The 20,209-nt window shown below is 50.2% G+C and overlaps 1 protein-coding gene across 3 annotated transcripts in view; it reads right to left on the bottom strand.

Moving 5' to 3' along the window:
• Positions 1-20,209, bottom strand: part of ABCD4 (ATP binding cassette subfamily D member 4) — a 272,156-nt gene that overhangs the window by 72,603 nt on the left and 179,344 nt on the right. For all 3 annotated transcript variants that reach the window (XM_029598440.1, XM_029598438.1, XM_029598439.1), the window contains exons 14-15: positions 11,004-11,095; positions 817-853 (exon numbers count right to left, since the gene is read on the bottom strand). In XM_029598440.1, the coding sequence (XP_029454300.1) occupies positions 817-853; positions 11,004-11,095 (129 nt within the window). The remainder of the gene's footprint in view (positions 1-816; positions 854-11,003; positions 11,096-20,209) is intronic.

Raw genomic sequence — 20,209 nt, 5'->3', positions numbered from 1 at the left:
CAATGTACATGTTATACGGATTCACAAATGTGCTAGCAGTTTGAAAGGGCCAGGACTTCATCTATAATGTAGACATGTACCCTGCACATAAAGCACAGATACCTGAGTGCAGACATGCAGGCCTACAATGTACATGTTATATGGATTCACAAATGTGCTAGCAGTTTGAAAGGGTCAGGACTTCATCTATAATGTAGACATGTACCCTGCACATAAAGCACAGATACCTGAGTGCAGACATGCAGGCCTACAATGTACATGTTATACGGATTCACAAATGTGCTAGCAGTTTGAAAGGACCAGGACTTCATCTATAATGTAGACATGTACCCTGCACATATAGCACAGATACCTGAGTGCAGACATGCAGGCCTACAATGTACATGTTATACGGATTCACAAATGTGCTAGCAGTTTGAAAGGACCAGGACTTCATCTATAATGTAGACATGTACCCTGCACATAAAGCACAGATACCTGAGTGCAGACATGCAGGCCTACAATGTACATGTTATACGGATTCACAAATGTGCTAGCAGTTTGAAAGGACCAGGACTTCATCTATAATGTAGACATGTACCCTGCACATAAAGCACAGATACCTGAGTGCAGACATGCAGGCCTACAATGTACATGTTATACAGATTCACAAATGTGCTAGCAGTTTGAAAGGGCCAGGACTTCATCTATAATGTAGACATGTACCCTGCACATAAAGCACAGATACCTGAGTGCAGACATGCAGGCCTACAATGTACATGTTATACAGATTCACAAATGTGCTCAGATGCCTACATTTCTGGCTGCTGCACTTACCAGAATCAGGATAAATTTCTGTCAGCGGATAAATCACCTGGTAAAAGAAAAATCAAGTAAAACAGTCAAGAAAAACAGTAGGATACATGAAATGTGAAGAGTCAATGTTGTTCCCCCAACAAAAAAGAACTAGGAATGGGAATTCTGACTTCTCTTTCAGTGCTGGTTATACAGTATTAATTCTCCATACCAATCTGAGCAGGAGAGTTAAATTCACCCCTTTAGGGCTCAGACTAAAATCTAAATTTCATATCAGCCATATCTCAAAAAACCTTCAGAAAATATTAAATAATAAAGAATTAATCACCCCAACTAGGGTAAGAGAATGGCTATAACAAGTCAGAAAGGAAGGACATGGAAACCAGCGCAGCTCCCTCCCAGTGCGTGCACGCAAGGATTCACGCTCCTTTACTCATGGAAACCAGCAGAGCTACCTCCCAGTGCGTGCACGTAAGGATTCACGCTGCTTTACTCATGGAAACCGGCAGAGCTACCTCCCAGTGCGTGCACGTAAGGATTCATGCTGCTTTACTCATGGAAACCGGCAGAGCTACCTCCCAGCGCGTGCACGTAAGGATTCACGCTCCTTTACTCATGGAAACCGGCAGAGCTCCCTCCCAGCGCGTGCACGTAAGGATTCACGCTCCTTTACTCATGGAAACCGGCAGAGCTACCTCCCAGCGCGTGCACGTAAGGATTCACGCTCCTTTACTCATGGAAACCGGCAGAGCTACCTCCCAGCGCGTGCACGTAAGGATTCACGCTCCTTTACTCATGGAAACCAGCAGAGCTACCTCCCAGCGCGTGCACGTAAGGATTCACGCTCCTTTACTCATGGAAACCGGCAGAGCTACCTCCCAGCGCGTGCACGTAAGGATTCACGCTCCTTTACTCATGGAAACCGGCAGAGCTACCTCCCAGCGCGTGCAAGTAAGGATTCACGCTCCTTTACTCCTGGAAACCGGCAGAGCTACCTCCCAGCGCGTGCACGTAAGGATTCACGCTCCTTTACTCATGGAAACCGGCAGAGCTACCTCCCAGCGCGTGCACGTAAGGATTCACTCTCCTTTACTCCTGGAAACCGGCAGAGCTACCTCCCAGCGCGTGCACGTAAGGATTCACGCTCCTTTACTCATGGAAACCGGCAGAGCTCCCTCCCAGCGCGTGCACGTAAGGATTCACGCTCCTTTACTCATGGAAACCGGCAGAGCTCCCTCCCAGCGCGTGCACGTAAGGATTCACGCTCCTTTACTCATGGAAACCGGCAGAGCTACCTCCCAGCGCGTGCACGTAAGGATTCACGCTCCTTTACTCATGGAAACCGGCAGAGCTACCTCCCAGCGCGTGCACGTAAGGATTCACGCTGCTTTACTCCTGGAAACCGGCAGAGCTACCTCCCAGTGCGTGCACGTAAGGATTCACGCTGCTTTACTCATGGAAACCGGCGGGGCTGCCTCCCAGTGCGTGCACGTAAGGATTCACGCTCCTTTACTCATGGAAACCAGCAGAGCTACCTCCCAGTGCGTGCACGTAAGGATTCACGCTCCTTACTCCTGGAAACCGGCGCGGCTCCCTCCCAGTGCGTGCACGTAAGGATTCACGCTCCTTTACTCATGGAAACCAGCGCGGCTCCCTCCCAGTGCGTGCACGTAAGGATTCATGCTGCTTTACTCATGGAAACCAGCAGAGCTACCTCCCAGTGCGTGCACGTAAGGATTCATGCTGCTTTACTCATGGAAACCAGCAGAGCTACCTCCCAGCGCGTGCACGTAAGGATTCACGCTGCTTTACTCATGGAAACCAGCAGAGCTACCTCCCAGCGCGTGCACGTAAGGATTCACGCTGCTTTACTCCTGGAAACCAGCAGAGCTCCCTCCCAGCGCGTGCACGTAAGGATTCACACTCCTTTACTCATGGAAACCGGCGCGGCTCCCTCCCAGTGCGTGCACGTAAGGATTAACGCTGCTTTACTCATGGAAACCAGCAGAGCTACCTCCCAGTGCGTGCACGTAAGGATTCACGCTCCTTTACTCATGGAAACCAGCAGAGCTACCTCCCAGCGCGTGCACGTAAGGATTCACGCTCCTTTACTCATGGAAACCAGCAGAGCTACCTCCCAGTGCGTGCACGTAAGGATTCACGCTGCTTTACTCATGGAAACCAGCAGAGCTCCCTCCCAGTGCGTGCACGTAAGGATTCATGCTCCTTTACTCATGGAAACCAGCAGAGCTACCTCCCAGCGCTTGCACGTAAGGATTCACGCTCCTTTACTCATGGAAACCAGCGCAGCTCCCTCCCAGCGCGTGCACGTAAGGATTCACGCTGCTTTACTCATGGAAACCGGCGCGGTTCCCTCCCAGTGCGTTCACGTAAGGATTCACGCTCCTTTACTCTGTAACAAACTTCCAGCTGCTCCACAGAGCCTCCGCCTTTCCATTAAAAGACAGAGAAACTTACAATCAGAATGTGCCTTCACCAGTACCACAGGATCTTTATGCCTATTATTGTACGATTTAGAAATAAAACGTTTCAGCTATCTGGAAATAGTTATTTTTGCCTGGCAGTTCTGTCCTTCCAGATCAATCAGAACCTGCCTCTGCTGGCTATGGTGCCATAAGCTTACATTTGCAACTACCAGGTGGTATTTCTCTTATTTTACATCCTTTTCCCAACTCAGCCCACCTCTCACAGCAATGGTCCTCGGCTTCATCTCCCTCTCAAACCTGAATCACATGCACCCTCTATGTCAGGCCACCACGTGTCACCATTGTGCAATGGCTAAGCTGCTCTCCCTGCAACAGCTCTGTGCACGACCTCTACAGTATCCCCAGCCAGCCTGAAAAACAGAAGCCTTGCCTGCCTCATGGCTACGTCCAGAGCTGTTATTAAACCAGTGGGCCAGCCTAGAAATAGGTTTTAATAAAAGAAAATTATTCCTTACCTGCTAATTTTCGTCCCTGTAGTACCACGGATCAGTCCAGACAGTGGGTTATGTCCCCCGTCCAGCAGATGGAACCAGAGAGAAACTTGAAAGGACGGCTCCTATATAAGCAGGTGCACCCTCTGCGTCCCTTCAGTATTCAGAATATGAAAGCATAGAGAAAGCATTGGATGGATCATGTACAATCAGAACTGTGCAACTAGAAAAGCGGTAGAAAAAAACAAGCGAACAATAAAGAGAACTTGCAAAGAGAACCATGTAACATTATGTGTCAGGAATAGATGCACCCACAGCTAAGAAACAACCCCATATAATCTTAGGGAGGGCGTCTGGACTGATCCGGGTATGTACAGGGAAAAGAAAATTATTCCTTACCTGCTAATTTTCGTTCCTGTAGTACCGTGGATCAGTCCAGACAGTGGGATGTACCAAGGCTTCCCTACGTAGGGTGGGCCCCTGAAAGCTCTGCTCGAATGGCTTGAGCGCCAAAAGAGCCAAACCCCGGTGATTGAAACATAGAAACATAGAAATGACGGCAGAAGAAGACCAAATGGCCCATCCAGTCTGCCCAGCAAGCTTCACACATTTTTTCTCTCATACTTATCTGTTTCTCTTAGCTCTTGGTTCTATTTCCCTTCCACCCCCACCATTAATGCAGAGAGCAGTGATGGAGCTGCATCCAAGTGAAATATCAAGCTTGATTAGTTAGGGGTAGTAGGGGTAGTAACCGCCGCAATAAGCAAGCTACACCCATGCTTATTTGTTTTACCCAGACTATGTTATACAGCCCTTATCGGTTGTTTTTCTTCTCCCCTGCTGTTGAAGCAGAGAGCTATGCTGGATGTGCATCGAAAGTGAAGTATCAGGCACATTTGGTTTGGGGTAATAACCGCGGTAACAAGCCAGCTACTCCCCTCTTTGTGAGTGTAAATCCATTTTTCCACATTTTTCCACATTTCCTCTTGCTTAAATCTATTGAAGATTTAAGCAATAGTGACGTGCAAAAGTATGTAGCGATTTCCAAGTAGCAGCAATTCAGATCTCCTGTGGCAATACCGCCTGTCTCTCTGCCCAGGTAGCGGCTTGAGCTCGAAGCGAATGAGCCTTAATCCCCGCTGGAGGTGGGTGACCTGTTCCCACATATGCGGAGACAATCGTGTCCTTTAACCACAGAGTAAAGGAAGTTTTAGAAGCCTTGCTGCCCTTCTTGGGGCCGCTCCAGAGGACGAAGAGGTGGTCCAATAAGCAGAAATCGTTGGTCGCTTCCAAATAGCGAATAAGAACGCGTTTGGCATCAAGGCGGCGGAGCTCTCTGGGGTCTTCCTGCGAGAAAGATGGCAGTTCCACCAATTGATTCACATGGAATGTCGATACCACCTTCGGCAGAAAAGATGGAACTGTGGTCAAGGACACCCCGGAATCCGTGAAACGGAGGTAGGGCTCCCTGAAGGAGAGGGCTTGAAGCTCTGAGATCCTGCGGGCAGAAGTAATGGCCCCCAGGAAGACTGTCTTGAGCGTTAAAATCTTTAAGCATAGCACTCTTTAACGGTTCGAAAGGGGGACCGGTCAGGGCCCGGAGTACTAAATTAAGGATCCAAGAGGGGCATAGAGAGTGGACCGGAGGTTTCACATACTTGACCCCCTTCAGAAAATGAACTATGTCAGGATGAGAGGACAGAGGGGCCCCGTCCAGATGTATAATGAGAGAACAGAGGGCTGCCACCTGTACTCGGAGAGAATTGTAGGCTAAACCCTTTTCCAGACCCCGCCTGCAGGAAGGAAAGGATCTGAGCTATTGAAGCGTGATGAGGAGCCAAGTTGATGGACTCACACCAACCCTCAAAAACCTTCCATACTCTGATGTAGGAGAGGGCTGTCGATGTCTTTCTGGCCTTAAGGAGGGTTGAGATAACACTCTCCTGGTAACCTCGTCTTCTTAACCTGCGCCTCTCTAAAGCCAGGCTGCAAGACAGAAACGATCTGCCCTGTCGGAAAATACTAGACCCTGCCGTAGGAGGTTCAGAAGATGCCCCAAGCGAAGAGGACCATCCACTTTGAGGTTGATCAGATCCGCAAACCATGGTCTCCATGGCCACTCGGGCGCTATGAGGATTATGGGTGGCTTTCTATTCTCCAGATTACCTTTCCCACCAGGAACCATGGCAGAAACACGTAGAGCAGGAGATGGCGAGGCCATGGTAGGACCAGGGCATCCACTCCTTCTGCGCCGTATTCTCTTCTGCGACTGAAGAAGTGCAGAGTCTTCGCATTCCTTTGCGTGGCCTTTAGGTCCATGTGGGGGGTTCCCCACTGACGGAAGAGAAGAGTCGTCGTATCCTCCGAGAGTTCCCACTCTCCGGGATCTATGTGCTGTTTGCTTAGGAAATCCGCTTGCACATTGTCCACCCCAGCTATGTGGGATGCTGCCAGGCGAAAGAGGTGACACTCCCGCCCATGTCATGAGCTTGTCTGCTTCCAGAAACACATGGCGGCTCCTCGTCCCTCCTTGACGATTGATGTACGCAACTGTGGTCACGTTGTCTGAGAGGATCCTCACGGCCCGATGGTGAACAAGGGGGAGGAAACGTTTCAAAGCCAGGTGGACTGCTCTGGTTTCCAGACAATTTATCGGCCAAGACGCCTGAACAGACGTCCACTGCCCCTGGGTCGATTGCTATTGACACACAGCCCCCCATCCCGAGAGGGCTGGCGTCCATGGTGACGACTACCCACTGAGGGACCTCCAGGTCCACTCCCTTCAGCAAGTGGTCCTGACTGAGCCACCAAACCAGACTGTCCTTGGCAAAATCCATTAAGAGCAGGATGGCCTGAAACTCCTGTGACACCGTTTTCCAGCGGGAGAGTAAAGCTCTCTGCAATGGTTGCATATGCGCAAGGGCCCAAGGAACCAAATCGATAGTTGAAGCCATAGAGCCCAGAAGTTGGAGATAGTCCCATGCCGAGGGGAGCGGAAGGCAACTGAAGCTCTGTATCTGACAGATGAGGGACCAGGCCTGATCCGGGCGAAGAAAAACCTTGCCCACGCTGGTGTCGAAGTGTGCTCCTAAGAAGTCGAGAGATTGAGAAGGAGTGAGGCTGCTCTTGGCGAAATCGACCACCCATCCTAGAGAGTGGAGGAGCTGTAGGACTTTCTCGACAGCCTGCAGACATAGGTCCCTGGTCTTTGCCTGAATGAGCCAATCGTCCAGGTAGGGATGGACCAGAATTCCATACCTCCATAGGGCCACCGCCACCACCACCATGACCTTGGTGAAGGTACGGGGAGCAGTTGCGAGGCTGAAGGGTAGAGCCTGGAACTGGAAATGTTGCCCCAGTATCTTGAAGCGCAGAAAACGCTGATGCTCCTGGAGGATTGGAAGATGGAGATAAGCCTCCGTCAGATCCAGGGAAGCCAGAAACTCCCCCCTGTGAACTGCCGCAATGATGGACCACAACGTTTCCATCCTGAAACGAGGGACCTTGAGAGCTCTGTTGACCATCTTGAGATCGAGGATTGGTTGGAAGGATCCTTCCTTTTTGGGGACCACGAAGTAAACAGAATAATGGCCTGATCCTCGCTCCTCTGGTGGGACTGGAAGAATGGCTTCCAGAGCTAGAAGCCTGTCTAGCTTCTGATGCATGATGAGTTGCTTTTTCGCTGGTCCGCACAGGGAGAAAAGGAACCTTTCTCTTAATGGTCGAGAAAATTCTAAAGCGTAGCCGTGCTTTATAATATCCAGGACACAGTGATCCGACATGATCTTGACCCACTCCTCGTAGAATAGACTAACATGTCCCCCTATACTGGGTATCGAGGAGCAGGCCAGCACAGCTTCATTGAGAAGACTTGGACAAACCCCGCTGGGAGGGATTATCTCGGGCAGGTCTGCAACCTCGAAAGGAATGTGACCTGGACTGGGACCGAGTCGAAGGCTGCTTCTGAGAGACCAGCCGAGACTGGCGAAAACGTCGTTGACCCCTGAAGCGACTTCTGGAAGAACTGAATGGCCTGAAATTCCATGGTCAGTCCTCAGGCAACTTATGCACCTTATTCTCCCTGAGGGAATTAATGATCTGCTCCAGGTTCTCTCAAAAGAGCAACTTCCCTTTAAAAGGTAGAGATCCCAGCTGCTGCTTGGATGAAGAATCTGCTTACCAAACGAAGCCAAAGGAGGTGTCGAGCAGATATCGCAGAAACCATTGTTCTGGCCAAAACTCGGAGGAAGTCGTATAGCACATCTGCACCTTAAGCTATGACAGACTCCAAACGCTCCACCTGCTGCGCCTCCTCCAGAGGCAGATGTGCACTGAATAGTTGTTGAAACCAGTGAGTCCCGCACGCTGCATGAGAGAACTGCAGACAGCAGCCCTGACCCCCAGGGCAGACACCTCAAAAACCCTCTTGAGGTAGACCTTGAGCTTTCGGTCTTGGAGATCCCGGAGAGCAGCTCTACCCGTGACCGGGATAGTCGTCCGTTTAGTGACCGTCCGGGATAGTCGTCAGTTTAGTGACCGCCATCAACGACGAGTCTACTTTGGGTACCTTGAGGAGCTCAAGGTACTCGTCAGGGAGGGGGTCGAGTTTGTCCATAGCTCTGTCCACTCTGAGAGTGGAATCAGGAGTGTCCCATTCCGTTGACAACAATTGGAGAAGCATCCGTCAAAAACAGCCCGGGGGGAGGGGACCCATGGGGCGGGGATCTGGAGGAGCCCCCAACGAGGCCCCCGAGGCTGCAGTGAGATCCGGAGGTTCCACAGGGGTGAGAAGAGGCGGAGACGGTTAAAAAACCGAGCTCTGAGTCCCCTGCGGGCTGTGCTGGAGCAGCTGCTTCAAAAAGCAAAATGGCTGCTGTTCCCGCACTAGACGGGGACGGGGCTCCTCCCCCCCCCCGGAGGCCGGTGCAACTGTGAACGCACTGCCGATCGAGTAGCTGGGCTCGAGGGAACCTCCCCACTGGGGAGGCACCCGGAGCAAAGGCCTTCTCTGGAGAGCCTCGACCCGGGCTCTCCGCAGACTCCACATCGTGAAAATCGCGGCATGGGGGGAGGGAGACAGGCTGTCTGAATAAGAAATCACCCCCGAATGCAGTCTAGAGCGGGAATAAACCTCCGCTCAAATACCAACGACTTTAGAAAACTCCATCTGAAATCTCCTCCTGTTTGACTTTTTTTTTTTTTTTTTTAGCAGCAGAGGAATGTCGCCTCTCTGCTAGCGCTGCCCCGAGGAAAACAGCTTCGCAGGGCTGCGAATCGTTGGAAGAAGGGGGAGTGGTTGGACCAACTATCATCCCAGAAAGTGACAGAAAAACATTCAGACCTGAGAAGAAAATCATACAGAACTTACCCTGAACACCAAAAACAAGACAAAAATATGGAAAACAGTTCTGCCTGCAAGTCTGCTAGTGCTCCGGCACCGAGGACTCTGACTAACTTCTTACAGTCTGCTTTTTTTTTTTTTTTAATTAAACTTGATCCATCCAAGAGAAGAACAAAAGCCAACAAGGAAGAAGAAAGCTAGGTTCTAAAAGCAGAAGAAAGGAAGGAGGGGACCGCAGGTTCTAAACCTGGCATCTGCTGGAGTCAGAGGAATACTGAAGGGACGCAGAGGGTGCACCTGCTTATACAGGGGGCTCCATCTGCTGGAAGGGGGACATAACCCATTGTCTGGACTGATCCGGGTACGTACAGGGAATGTATAATATGGACCAGAAGGGCGGATACAGACTGTAAGAACCTTTGGTGCAATATCATAGACTGATTTAATAATCCCTGCAAGCTCACATGTCACAGTGATAGTAGTTTGTACTCACGAAGAGGAATCTCTTTCCACCACAGCCACAGAAACGAAACTTCATATTTGGGAAGCAGTGATCAGTAACTAAAGGATGAAAAATTCAACAACCCCCTTTGCAGGGTACATGGCTGAGGCCAGAGATGCATTATCAGGCTGTGCACGGGTTAGGAAAAAGGACGCTCGTAAAATTGAGTGTCCATTTTCCAAACCTGCTGACAGCCACCTCTCCTGGGATTCCAGTTTTTAGCATGACCCCTTATTTAAATACTGTATCCTGTGCGCGGGTGCTTAATACTGAGTTCCCATTTTCCTGTGCACTTTATTGTATCGGCCTGATCGTTATGTGAATTTGTTTGTGTAGCTGGATTAATAGCTTTGCCTGTGCCTACTGAGAGCATGATTGGTTTATGTCTCTAGATTGTTAAAGTATTATTGTATTTTAGTTATGTATTTGGATTTCATTGATATATTTCAGATTGCTATAATTTATTATGATGTATTTATTTAATGTATTATTTTCCTTGCTGTAAACCGCATTGAGTTCAACTTTGATCAAGGAAGGCTGCCTGTAAGTATTATAACATAACATGATATGCATGCACCTAACTATCCCCCTCATTTATCAAAATGCGCTAAGGTGTTTTCGCATGCGTTAGCACCATATTGTATGGAGCGATGCAAATCTGAGAAAGAGGAGGCTTTAGGGGCGGGCTTACTGTTTTGCGAAGCCCTATCGCACGGCTTTAATGCAGATTTTAGCTACAACTTTTTCAGGAGAGAAAGAGAGAGAGAGAGACAGACAGACAGGCAGGCCCATAATGCCCTGACCCTAGATACATATTTATATCTCTATGGGAGGCCCACCTAGTAACTCGAGGTGAGGTTTAGGTATTAGTGTAGGGGTTAGGGGCACTTCGTACTTCTCACTTTGAATGTCAAACAGAACAGTGCTCTCTTGTGAAGATTTGATGATCCTCAGAGTGAGGAAACTCACCCAAAGAGGAGATTTGGGTGAGTTTCCTCACTCCAAAGGTCATCAAATCTTCACAAGAGAGCACTGTTCTGTTCGTACGTCTCACTTTGAATGTCAAAGTGCCCCTAACCCCTACACTAATACCTAAACCTCACCTTGAGTTACTAGGTGGGCCTCCCATAGAGATATAAATATGTATCTAGGGTCAGGGCATTATGGCCTCTCTCTCATAGCGCTTAAAAGTGATTTTTCTGTTGCTTTATTGACTGGGAGGTTGTTTCTTGAAATTTGGTTAACAACACGATGACATTCATTGTGGACAAGGTTTCTAAAAGAGCTATCATTTGGTTACATGACTTGGGATGCTTTTGTCTTATTTTGTTGCTGCGTTTTATTGTGTTGCTCCTGTGCAATATAACATAAGATTCTATCAGAAAAGGGCATAAGTGGGGTTGAGAGAGAGAATCCCCTTCTCATACCTGCTCACGTAACGTGCCATCACTAAAGAAAGGTTTTTGAGGTAGGTACAGGATACCATGGGGTCCAAAGCAAGGAAGAACCTGAATGTTACCTGCACAAAAATAGAAAAACTCAAAAGATTAATCAAGGCCCATTCAGCAGAGTTCCACACACATGCCAGTACCAACCATCCAAAAAGAAATCACACCAAAAATCATCCACAGCACTCCTGTACCTAAACCAACCACCATCACCTGCAAGATATAAAATGATGTTTAAAGTAATTTGTCTATACAGGGTTACCTATGGACTTATCTAACCTACTGGCTCCTCACAGACCATCCCTACTAGAATTGCTTACCTTTCTATCTCTTCTTGAGATAAGATTAGAGATCACAAGGCAGACAATGTTCCAGTAGCAGGCTTCATTATTTATTTTTTTTATACCAGTATTCATCGAATCATCATATCTGTTTACATGTAACGTGTAACAGAAGGGAAATACATTAAACAGGGTGAATGCTGAGCTTGGAAAGGTATATAGAGGATAGTTAAACTTTGTTAGAGTCAAACATTGCATATCTTAAATCAGGAAACAGCCATAACATTGCAGTTAGTATGTGGAAAAGAAAATTGGTTCTTACCTGATAATTTTCGTTCCTGTAGTACCACGGATCAGTCCAGACTCCTGGGTTTGCCCACCCCCTTCTAGCAGATGGAGACAGAAGTTTACAAACAAAAACCGCCTATATCTAGGCTGGTGCCACCTACAGTCTGGCAGTATTACTTAATGTCAAAGCAGAATAACGCAAACAAAATTCTCCAATTAACTAGATAACAAGGAACAACAATACCGGTTCACAACCCCCAACTAGGAACAGAACCCGAGATACCGATAACGGATAGATACAACATCATATTCCAAGATACTGAAACACCACCACACATACAGCATTGCCTCTCCCGGCATCAGCACACAACCGGGAGTGACTCTGGACTGATCCGTGGTACTACAGGAACGAAAATTATCAGGTAAGAACCAATTTTCTTTTCCCTGTTCATACCCGGATCAGTCCAGACTCCTGGGATGTACCAGAGCTTACCTCACTTGGGATGGGATCCGGAGAGGCCCGCTCTGAGCACTCCTTCTCCAAATCATCCCAAGCCTGGAGCCTTGACATCCAGACGATAGTGCCTGGCAAAGGTATGTAAAGATTTCCAGGTGGCCGCCCTACAAATCTCGTCCGTAGGGATATAGTGACATTCCGCCCAGGACGTGGCCTGGGAGCAAGTAGAATGGGCTCGAAGCCCCAACGGCAGAGACCGACCCTGCAGCAGATATGCCAAACTGATGGCCTCCTTCAACCAACGAGCAATGGTAGTCTTAGAAGCTGCATTACCCCGCCTAGGGCCACTCCAGAGAACAAACAGATGGTCGGAGACCCGGAACGCATTGGTCACCTCCAGATAGCGCAGCAGTGCACACCGCACATCCAACTTGCGAAGATCCTTAGACAAGGGATCCGAGCCATCCAGTTGCAAAAACGACGGTAGCTCAACCGTCTGGTAGACATGAAAAGAAGAAACCACCTTGGGCAAAAAGGAGGGAACCGTACGCAAGGACACTCCTGACTCTGAGATCCTCAGAAAAGGCTCCCAGCACGATAGAGCCTGAAGCTCGGAAATCAGACGCACCGAGACAATAGCCACCAAAAACACCACCTTCAGAGTTAAATCCTTCAAGGTGACTTTGTGAATAGGCTCAAAAGGAGCGCCACTCAACTCCCGAAGAACAACATTCAAATTCCAGGACGGACAGGGCTGCCGAAACGGAGGCCGCAAATGCTTCGCCCCACGAAGAAAACGCGCTGCATCGGGGTGAGCCGCCACCGACTTCCCCTGAATCTGTCAGCACAAGGAACTTAGCGCCACTACCTGCACCCGTAAGTAGCTACACGAAAGACCCTTAGTCAAGCCGTCCTGCAGGAAAAGAAGAATATCCGACACGGTCGCTCGAGTAGGAAACACATCCTGAGCAAGACACCATGATTCATACCTTCCAGACCCACACATAAGATAACGATGTAGACGCCTTCTGGGAATGTAAAAGAGTGGACACCACCAGTTCTGCATACACCTTGGATCTCAGCCTTTGCCTCTCAAAAGTCATGCCGCTAGACAAAAGCGATCAACCTGGTCGAAACAAATGGGCCCTTGGTGCAGGAGATCTGGAACATACGGGAAGCGAAGGGGCTCCTCCACTGCCAAATTCAGCAGATCCGCGAACCACGGGCGCCGTGGCCACTCGGGCACTACTAATACCACGTCCGCCGGGTGTACCTCGATTCGCCGCAACACCCTGCCTATGAGTGGCCACGGCAGCAACACAGAGCAGCACATCTGTCGACCATGGCAGTGCAAGAGCTTCCACTCCCTCTGCCGCCATCTCCCAGCGCCGAGCAAAAAATTGAGGGGCTTTCGCATTCTTGAAGGTTGCCATCAAGCCAACCGCGGGTGTGCCCCACTGAGCACAAATGAGCTGATACACATGCTCCGTGAGCTCCCACTCTCCGGGGTCCAGTCAATTGCGACTTAGAAAATCCGCATGAACATTCTCCACCCCGGCTATGTGAGAGGCGGCTATGCTGCTGAGATGTTTCTCCGCCCATGCTATTAAGAGACGAGCTTCGGACGCCACGGCCTGACTCCTGGGTCCCCCCTGTCGATTGATGTAAGCCACCATGGTCGCGTTGTCGGACAGAACCCTGACGGATCGACCGCGGATGAGGGGTAGGAACTCCAGTAGAGCCAGCCGGACCGCTCTGGTTTCCAGTTGATTTATGGACCAGGACGCCTCCTGTGAGGACCACTGCCCCTGTACCGACTTTCGGAGACATACTGCACCCCAGCCGTATAGGCTGGCATCCGTGGTGATGACCGTCCAAGACGGAATCTCCAGAGGGACACCTCAACTCAAGTTGGTTGGACACAACCACCAATCCATGCTGTCCCTGGCTGCCTGTGTCAGAGGCAACGGTAGACAAAATTCTTCCGAGCGGGAGAGCAACGCTGATTGTAAAGGACACATATGAGCAAATGCCCAGGGAACCAATTCCAGCGTCAAAGTCATGGACCCCCAACACCTGTAAATAGTCCCAGACGATTGGCACCTGCTTGGATAACAATCTTCAGATTTGTGCCTGCAATTTGAACATCCGTTCTTGCGTGAGAGAAACCGTTCCCTGACGAGTGTCGAACAAAGCTCCCAAAAACTCCAGCGACTGTGACAGGATCAGGTGACTCTTGGAGACATTGACTATCCAACCGAGGGGGTCATTTTTCAAAATGTGATAAGGCGTTTTCGCATGCGTTAAGGGCTTATCGCATGCGAAAAGCCCTGTTAACGCATGCGATAGGCCCTTACCGCATGCGAAAATCTCTCTCTCTCGTGTCTGGGATCATTAAAAATGGTCCCCCAGTGGTTGAATGCAGGAAATACAACAGGTCTGGCACTTATCGCAGAATCTGAAATGGTATCGCAATTTGCGTTAACTTAGCTCTTCGCACAGGTAATTAGCGCAAATTGCGATAAATGCTATATTAGCATAAAACACGCCCCTTTTGCTATCGCATGCGGTACTTACCTCATTTGGATAAATCCACCCCCTAGTTTGCTCAACAATTGAAGCACTCGCTGGATCGCTGCTAGACAGAGTGTCTCCGACTTGGCCCGAATCAGCCAATCGTCCAAATACGGTGCACCAACAGACCTTCCCGTCGTAGGTGCGCTGCCACTACGACCAAGATCTTGGTGAACGTTTGAGGTGCCGTCGCAAGGCCGAATGGGAGCGCTTGAAATTGAAAGTGCTGTCCCAGCACTGCAAACCGGAGAAGTTGTTGATGCTTTGTCCGGATGCCAATGTGCAGATAGGCCTCCATGAGGTCCAGGGAGGCCAAAAACTCCCCCTGTCTCACGGACGCGATCACGTAGCGCAAAGTTTCCATTCGAAATCAAGGAACCCGCAGACATCTGTTGACCCCCTTTAGATCTAGGATAGGCCGAAAAGTTCAGTCTTTCTTTGGTACCACGAAGTAAATGGAATAACGGCCCCTGCAGAGCTCGTTGTATGGCACTGGGACAATCGCGCCAAGATCCCGGAGCTGATCCAGTGTAGTCCGCACCGCCCGGCGCTTGTCTGAAAACTCGCAAGGCGATACCAGAAAAAACTGGCGCGGGCAGTGTAAAAAAAATCTAACTCGTAACCGTGTTTTATCACATCTAGGACCCACCGGTCCGATGTGATCCTGGTCCATTCCTCGTAAAACCAACTCAACCGGCCTCCGATTCTTGGAACGGAGGAATGGACCGGCCGCCCATCATTGCGCAGGCTTACCCCCCTGCACATTTTGACCGGCTCCTGAACGACCGAAACAGCGCCCGCGAAAGGACTGCAAATAAGATTGTTGTCGCTGAGCACTGTGACGAAATGAAGAAGCTGAGCCCCGAGAGGCCCAAGGCCAGCGACCACCACGAAACCGCGATCGAGAAGCTGCAACTCCCCTAGTCCGCGGCCTGTCCTCCGGTAACCGATGTACCTTATTCTCCCCTAGAGATTCAATCAAATCTTCCAATTCCTTGCCAAACAACAATTTCCCCTTAAAGGGCAACTTAGAATTTTTTAGCTCAGGTGAGTTTTTAGTCACAGGCACTTGGACTACTTTTCTAATTATTGGAAACTCACTGTCGGGATGCCCTAATTCTAATGCATCATTAGTATCCTTTAAAGATACCTCTCTCCGAACCATGCGCTGCTGAGCAACTGTCGGCTTTCCCCTTTGTTCTAGTTTAAAAGCTGCTCTATCTCCGTTTTAAAGGTTAGCGCCAGCAGTCTGGTTCCACCCTGGTTAAGGTGGAGCCCATCCCTTCGGAAGAGACTCCCCGTTCCCCAAAAGGTTCCCTATAGAGGATTCCGATCCACATCTGGAAAGGCCAGCAACTCAACTGTCTGGTTGATGTGAAAAGCGATACCACCTTTGGCAAAAAGGAAGTTACTGTCCGAAGCGAAACTCTAGAATCTGAAATTCACAAGAACAGCTCTATAAATGACAACGCTTGAAGTTCAGAAACTCGTCTAGCCGAACAAATAGCCACGAGAAACACCGTCTTTAGTGTTAAATCCTTCAATGTAGCCCATTTGATAGGCTCAAAAGGGGAAGCGCAAAGCCCACGGAGAACCAAATTCAAACTCCACGAGGGAAATATCGCGCGCACCGGCGGGTGTGTTTGGCCCCTTTCAAAAAACGCACTACATGCAGAAACCGCAATAGAAGAACCATCAACCTTACCTCTCAAACAGCCTAACGCAACCACCTGGACCCGGAGCGAGCTGTAAGCCAAACCTTTCTTTAAGCCACCCCGCAAAAAGGCAAGAATATGGACTATAGTGGCCTGCCGTGGGGACACCTTCAACCTGCTGCACCAGGAATCAAATATTTTCCAAACCCGTACATAGGTGAGGGAAGTAGAAGTCTTTCGCGCGCGTAGGAGAGTGGTGATCACCGCCTCCGGATAGCCTCTCTTTCTCAAGTGCTTCCTCTCATAAGCCAAGCCACGAGACAAAAGCGAGCCACCTGATCAAAAAATACGGGACCCTGTCTCAGTAGATTCAGTAGATGACAAAGACGTAAGGGGCCCTCTATAGCGAGGTTGATCAGAGCTGCGAACCACAGCCTCCGCAGCCACAAGGATGACCAGCCCCCGGTGGGACTCTATTCGTCTTAAAACCTTTCCCACCAACAGCCAAGGAGGAAACACAGAGGAGAATGTCGGGAGGCCATGAAAGAACAAGGGTATCCACTCCTTCCGACCCGTGCTCCTTCTGCGACTGAAGAACCGAGCCACTTGTGTTCAGTCGAGTCGCCATCAAGTCCAGCCGAGGAGTCCCCCAACGGCGCATCACGAGCTGCATCGCCTCCTCGGACAGTTCCCATTCGCCAGGATCTAGCCTCTGACGGCTGAGAAAATCTGCCTGGACGTTGTCCACTCTGGCTATATGAGATGCCGCTATGCGGGCCAGATGGCGTTCCGCCTAGGCCATCAACTTGTCCGCCACGGAGGCTACCAGCCGACTCTTGTTCCCCCTTGACGGTTTATGTAAGCCACGGTGGTCGCACTGTCGGAGAAGATCCGTACCGCCCAGTGTCAGACTACTGTAAGAAATTGGCGTAGCGCTAGATGAACTGCTCTGGTTTCCAAACGATTTATGGACCACTTGGTCTGCAGAGGCGTCCACTGGCCCTGTACAGCTCGTGATTAATAGACCGCCCCCCACCCGGACAGGCTGGCGTCCATCATCACAATTAGCCATTATGGATTTTCCAGGTCCACACCCCAAAGCAAGTGATCCGATACCAACCACCAATCCAGGCTGGCTCTGGCTGCCTCCAGTAACGGCAAGGGCAGGTGGAACTCCTCCGACTTGGGATCACAATGGGAAAGTAACGCCCTCTGCAATGGTCTCATATGAGCAAAGACCCAAGGAACCAACTCCAGGGTAGACGCCATAGAACCAAGAACTTGTAAATAGTTCCATTCCTTGGGCAAAGGGAGGGCCAACAGCCATTACCTTCTCCATCCTCAACAGAAGCAACGAAACCTTGCCCACCGATGTGTCGAAACGTGCTCCCAGAAACTCCAATATCTGAGATGGGACCAACTGGCTCTTGGCGTAATTGACGACCCAGCCTAGTGAATGCAGACTGTGCAAGACAGACTGCACCGCCGCCTTGCAAAGCTCCTCCAATTTCGCTCGAATGAGCCAGTCCCTCCAAATAGGGATGCACTAATATGCCATCATGCCAAAGGCAGGCTGCGACTACTACCATCACCTTGGGGAAGACTCTGAGAGCCGTCGCCAGCCCGATCAGAAGGGCGCAAAACTGGTAGTGCTCCCCCAAAACCATAAACCTCAGGAACCTCTGATGTTGCTCTTGGATTCCTATGTGAAGGTAAGCTTCTGTCAGATCCAAAGAGGCCAAATATTCGTCTTTGTGCACGGCCGCAATGACGGATCTCAATGTCTCCATTCGAAACTGAGGGACTCGCAACGCTTTGTTGACCTTTTTTAAATTCAAGATCGGGTGGAACGAGCCCTCCTTTTTGGGGACCATGAAGTAAATGGAGTACCGACCGGTCCGACATTCATCTGGCAGAACCGGGACAATCGCTCCCAGGTCCTTCAACCGAGACAGGGTTTGAAGAATCACCTGACGTTTTGCTGGCTCCCCCACTGGAGGACACAAGAAACAGATCCCGAAGAGGCCGAGCAAAATCCAAAGTGTAACCGCGATTTATAATATCTAGTACCCATTGGTCTGACGTGATCTTGACCCATTCCTCGCAAAACAGGGAGAGCCATCCCCCTACCTTTGGCACGGAGGAACAGGCCGGCGCACCTTCATTGGGGAGCTTTGTTAGCGGTGAAACCGTGAGAGGTTCCGTTGCGCTGAGGCCGCCTGCCACGAAAGGAATGCGCCCATGCCTGCGACCATACCAACATTTGCTATGGGGCAAAGGAAGCACCCCTGCCAGAACGGAAGTGGCGTTGACCTCTGGAGGCGCCGAAGAGTCGAGACGGTCAGGGCTTGTCCTCAAGTAGCTTGTAAACTTTGTTGTCTCCCAAGGCCTTAATAAGTTGTTCCAGATCTTCTCCAAACAGTTTCCCCTTGAAAGTAAAGGAACCCAGCTGAGACTTAGAAGAGGCATCAGCTGACCAATTACGGAGCCACAGCAGCTGCCTAGCGGAAACTGAAGACATGGTGTTCAAAACTCTGTTTAATGTAACGCCTTACCAGCGACAGTTTTGTTCTATGGAAACCGACCTGATTTGATATTTTTATTGAGAATGTTGGTATATAAAAACCCTAAATAAATAAATAAATAAATAAATAAATAAATAAATAGATGGTACGTGCAAAGGTACGGAGAAGATCGTATAACACATTCGCTGTATAGGCAACCGCAGATTCCATGCGGTTCGCTTGCTCCGTTTCTCCTGGAGGGAGTTCCTGGGACGTGAGCAGCTGCTGAATCCAGCGGAGGGTAGCCATCTGCATAAGGCTGCTACAAACGGTGGCCCACACTCCCAGTGCGGACACCTCGAATATCCGCTTGAACAAAATTTCCAGCTTTCGATCCTTAAGAGCTGCTCCTCCTGTCACGGGAATCGTGATGTGCTTAGCTATGGCCATGACGGCTGAGTCCACCTTCAGAACCTTAAGAAGATCCAAGGACTCACTTGGTAGTGGATAAAGCTTTTCCATGGCCTTGCTGACTCGCAAGGTGGCTTCAGGCGCATCCCATTCCCGGGACAGAATTTGGAAAAGCTTCGGATGAAAAGGAAAAGTTTGAGGTGGATCTCGAAGCCCCGATAATACCGAATCCCCCAGAGAATAATCTGACACTGCATGTGGAGCCGGGATCTCCAGTTCCTGAAGTACATGTGGGATTAACTGATCCAATTCCTCCTTAAGGAACAGGCGGAGTACCTGTGGATCCTCTCCCTCCAGTGAAGGGGCACTATCCACATCATTGCTCAAATCTAGCAAGGTTGGGTCCTGAGGCGCTGGATTTAAAGGTATGGAGGGCATAAGAAAGCCCCCAACCGGAACTGAGGAAGGAAGCAGAGGTCCAGCACACCCTGTGTCTGCAGCCGGCCTAAATTGTTTTGCCAGGGCAGGATACTGCGTGTCCCAGTCAGCCTCCGCTTCCAGATATGCCCTATGAAGGAGTAACACAAATTGGGACGAAAATGGGTGCTGTCGCTTTAAGGCGCCCCCCCCCCCCCCCCGGAGGCAAAGTGGAGGGTTGGTCTGTGTCTGGCTGCCGGTCGCAAGGCCATTGGGGGCTCAAGGCCGGCGGGGAGAGAGGAGGGAGATCTTCTCTCTCTGAGCCTCGCACAGCATCAGAAATCGGAGCAGGTAAGATGGCCACGTGGGGAGGATACAGGCCTCTGCCTGCGAGCTGCCGAATCACTCCAAGAGCCGCACGGTCGCGGCAGGAAGCACCCCCGCTCAGAATTTGGACTCCGCGAAGGTCCCTCACCCCCGGAAATACACCGGGAGCACAGACCTTTGCGGGAGAGCCGAAACACCGGCTCCCCACAAACCCCGCAGCACGACCCACGTGGCACATCAGAGCGCGCGAAAAAAGAAAAGGCAGCTGGGT

Source organism: Rhinatrema bivittatum, chromosome 4 (assembly GCF_901001135.1).
Source record: "Rhinatrema bivittatum chromosome 4, aRhiBiv1.1, whole genome shotgun sequence".
NCBI lineage: Eukaryota > Metazoa > Chordata > Amphibia > Gymnophiona > Rhinatrematidae > Rhinatrema > Rhinatrema bivittatum.
This window is presented reverse-complemented; position numbering and strand designations above follow the sequence as displayed.